Here is a 4,202-nt window from a genome sequence, read left to right on the forward strand (position 1 = left end):
GATGTCCCAAGTTTCAATCTTAAGTCCAGGAACACTGAACATGACAAAGGTACAAGCTTAAGCGCGCAGAGCACCTGCTCAACTAAAGTTCAACTTCACGTTGAGCTCAAAGCTAAGAATATCTTTACCTTGAGGAAATCACTTTACCGAGACGACTACTATTCAGTGCCAAGTTTTCCAAGATTTGCAGTTCAACTAGCAAAGACAGTGTCTAAGGGAAAATAGAGTAAAATTAAGTTAAATGTGTTCCAGGGATAATGAGTTTGACTTACAGAAGATAACAGATTAACAGAGCTCATAATTGCAATACATATATAGCACTAGTCCCATCATAAGCTATATATAAAAATAGAATTTCACAACTAATGTGTACTTAATTTGGAATGGGAACATTCTCAAACAGATAGCTCCATTTTTGAAATCAGAATGCCATCAGTATCTGCGTAAAGCCACTCACCGTCGCAGATTCTAGTCCCGGCAATGGTTATCGGAACATGCTTCTCTCCAATACCCTTCTTATTGGCTTTCATTGGATGTGACGCCAGAGCTCTTACTCCGATATCACAACCATTGATTTCGTCAACATCCCTTACACAACCATTTACTACAATCCCAGCCCATCCGTTGTTTTGAGCTTGTACTACAGGGTTGCCGCCCAAAATTGCACATCTCAAACTACCACCACCGTCGACGACAAGAACTCTTCCATTACCTTTCTCCTCAAGAAACTCACGAACCAAAACATTGTCTTCAAATACTTTCAGAGTGACAACAGGTCCAGAGAAGACTTGGCGCCTGCCATATATTTTGAAGATTGGCTGCAGTGCCCGTAGTTCACCACTTACAATAAGCTGTGGGTTCGCATCACAAACTTCAGCAGTGGTAACCAAGGCCATCCTATGTAAACACCTACAGAGAATAAAGGACACATTTTGTATTACTTGTAAGAAAAAATTATCAGATTCCTTTTGTTCTGCATCATTTATAGGATCATTTTTATTAAAATTGAAAACAAGTATGAACTGAAAAATGCTAGAGTAAAAGGATAAATGAAACTTTTACGCATTTTATGTAATGCTTAGATATTGAAGAAGGTAGTCAAAAGTTTACTTCTTAACAGGGGACGCCCAAAATAATTAACTTGGTGTACGAGAACATAGCAAAAGAAACCAATATGGATATGTTATGCACTGTACAGGGTCCTAAATTACGAAACATCCAAATTAGCAAAGTTGAGAAAGTGCCTCACCACAGCCACCATGTTATTGTTGTATGTTGGGTTTCCATTTATTTTATGACACACTAGATTTGGATGCAGAACGTGCCATGAAACTCGTCAGATTTGGGTTGCTATTTGGAAATGTAGGCTGTCTACATCATACTCCTTCCCCGGACCCTGCCCTGCGTGAACGCAGGATGCTTCGTGCACCGGGTTGCCCTTTTTTTAACTTAAAAAGACGACAGGGTTATTTCTATCATCTTAAGCTATAGATCTCTCGAATCTCCCATATGGGTAATGGGAACGAGCACTTAATTTCCCATGGATTAATTTCAGACTTATTAAGGGATTTATGAATATTGATAATAGCAGATTGCTGAGACAATAGAAGAACCAACGGATGTTGCAGGGTAAGTAAAGGGTTAATGACAATGGCTCTGCTTTAGAGTTTTTTGTGACTCATTTGGAGTCTTAAGAAACTTAGATCGCAAGTTTTACTCAGAGAAAATCAAAGAAGAATGGAAGAAGGTAAATTTGGAACTTGGGAGAAAGGACCTCAGAGGCTGGACAAACTTACATGAGTAGACTCAATCTGATAACCTTCGTCCAAACCGATAAAGCAGGAAGTTTTTATGAACGACATTTATGATATTTATCATCAGATTACTTCTACAACACATAGGACTCCAGTCAAAACCCTTAACTTCTGTGACAATGAAGAAGAAAAGAATCACAACAGCTAAAATTTAATTACTCAATAGAAACTGTCCAGTTATAGAAAACTCAAGACTGTCAATTACCAGCACCACTTCTACGCAATGAGAAAGGATTCTCACCTCTACTGGTAGTCTGAATCTCAATTTAAGGTTCCAAAGTTTATTGTTCTTAGCCACCCTATTAATTCCACTGGCAAAGGCATCATTGAAACTCGATCAATTTTAACACAATTTGGTGCTCCAAACTTGTTTTTGGGCTTCCAAGGTTTACTAATTTTGAGCCAATTTTTCTTATTGCTTAAGCATCATGAAATTTCATCACTTGGGAGTTGGGGCACAGTACAATACGGAAAATTTTATTTTGTGCCTCACACAACTTACACTAGTTGTGTGAAGCCTCTTTTTTGTCTCACAACTGTGTGGGTCCCAGAATTTTGTGGACCCAGATGTGTAAGATATGGGTCCACAAATATGTGAGATAAAAAGAAGCCTCATACAACTAGTGTAAGTTGTGTGAGACACAAAATAAAATCACTCGTACAATACCATCTTACTCTTCTTCGTGCCACACATAACGGTCTCTGAACTTGAGTTCCCCCTTGTAACCATTGCCTTGCGATAACATATTACATATCTCAATTGGTCTTAAAGTGGTCATTGTACAAATACTATTATGCTTGTAAGCAGCAATAGAGTTTTTAAGAAATAAATGTCGGAATACACAAGACAGCACATCATCAGCAAACAACATGGCTGGAAGTGGCCATTACAAATACTGTTAAGCTTGTAGGTAGCAAAGAAGTTTTAAGAAACAAATGTTTGAATACGCAAGACAGAACATCATCAGCAAACAAAATGGCTGGAAACTAGCCTTTGTTTGTCAGTTAATCACTAGAGAGACAAAATGAAGAAAGCAGTAACCGATCGAGGCTTCTATTCTAGGTGCTTTTTGAAGGGGTAGCGTGGGAAAAAGGATTCTGGAAACTAAAAACAAATGTAAATGACTTCGATCATTAACTAATGGTGTAAAAACTTTATTAACAAGGGTAAAACTAAAACAAAATCACCAAATCAAGCACTTGCATACTAATTATGATAATGGTATATACACTCTTTACAGCCTCTCTACCCTCTGGGGGGTAGGGCATAAGGTTAACGTACACTCTACCGTCCCTAGACCCCACTAATGGAATTTTACTAGTGGAATTTTACTGGCTTGTGTTGTTGTTGTTGTGGTGGTGGTATATACACTCTTGTTATCAAGTCCTCAACCCCAAATTTTGGTTCGATAAAGACTGCTAATTTCTTAACCTGTGGGGACAGACAATAATCCAAATAATCTTGGTAGGTGAATTAACTTAATCACATCTAAAAGAAAATCAAACATATTTATGACAGTCCCAACAACCCACTTGATCAAATCAAGAAATCTTGATCAATCTCATAAACCAGCACCATATTCATCAATTTTCAAGAACCTTAGCACAATCAGCTAAAGTGGCAAACATAATTAACAAACTTTAAACAACAAAATTAAACCTGGGAGATGGGATTTGAAAACGAGGATGTTACCTGGATGTCTGCTGACTTGTTTGAAGCTGAGAGAGAGGTAGAGAAGAGATCTGGATCAGTAAGTAGATCTTTGCAACTGTATTTGTAACTATTTTTTCCTCTAAATTAATCAGTGCACCCCACGTGCCTTCTTTTTAAGAATCAGACTTTATGTGCTACAGTATATAATATTGGGAAATATCAGACTTTTTGGATCTCTGTCTGAGTTTGAGCACAATCTTTTCAATAATTTATATTAAAGTTAAAAAGTAAATGACTTGTCACCTTGAGGTTTTGGTACAAAAATCAAAGTTGTACTTATATACTATTTTAATGTGATAAAAATAAATATTCGTGACTTTATTGTTATCGAAAAAAGTTTAATAATTATTCGTGAAATTAGAAAAGCAAATATCTTATTTTAAATAATTAGCCAAGAGGTTTATGCATGCACTTCATGTCTTTCTTATATTATGGGTTCTTAACGATTAAATTAAGTACTGCTAACCTAAGTCTGCACGCCAAAACTTTTCTCTCTTTCTCTAATAAAATAAAATAGTAAGGTTGATCCAACCTATACAAGAGCATCAGTTGGTTAACCTTAGATATAAAATGATAGAAACCCGAAAATATGTTTATAAATTTATCAATAAATTTATCAATAATATATACTATAAAAGATTGAGATGAAAAAGAATTAAAAAAAAAAAACGGGG

General features: G+C 36.3%; 1 protein-coding gene across 1 annotated transcript; it reads right to left on the reverse strand.

The window, feature by feature from the left end:
- Window positions 1–210: 210 nt before the first annotated feature.
- Window positions 211–3,667, reverse strand: LOC109216921 (putative 4-hydroxy-4-methyl-2-oxoglutarate aldolase 2). Its single transcript, XM_019381145.1, has 2 exons — window positions 3,508–3,667; window positions 211–909 (listed from the first exon to the last, which is right to left on the reverse strand). The coding sequence occupies exon 2, from the start codon at window positions 894–896 to the stop codon at window positions 396–398; it is 501 nt and encodes a 166-aa protein (XP_019236690.1). The 5' UTR covers window positions 897–909; window positions 3,508–3,667; the 3' UTR covers window positions 211–395.
- Between the last annotated feature and the right edge of the window lie 535 nt (window positions 3,668–4,202).

The sequence above is a fragment of the Nicotiana attenuata genome, unplaced genomic scaffold, assembly GCF_001879085.1.
Source record: "Nicotiana attenuata strain UT unplaced genomic scaffold, NIATTr2, whole genome shotgun sequence".
Taxonomy (NCBI): Eukaryota; Viridiplantae; Streptophyta; class Magnoliopsida; order Solanales; family Solanaceae; genus Nicotiana; species Nicotiana attenuata.

Coding starts and splice junctions, on each gene's coding strand:
- LOC109216921 (XM_019381145.1), bottom strand. CDS start 896: ATGGCCTTGGTTACCACTGCTGAAGTTTGTGATGCGAACCCACAGCTT.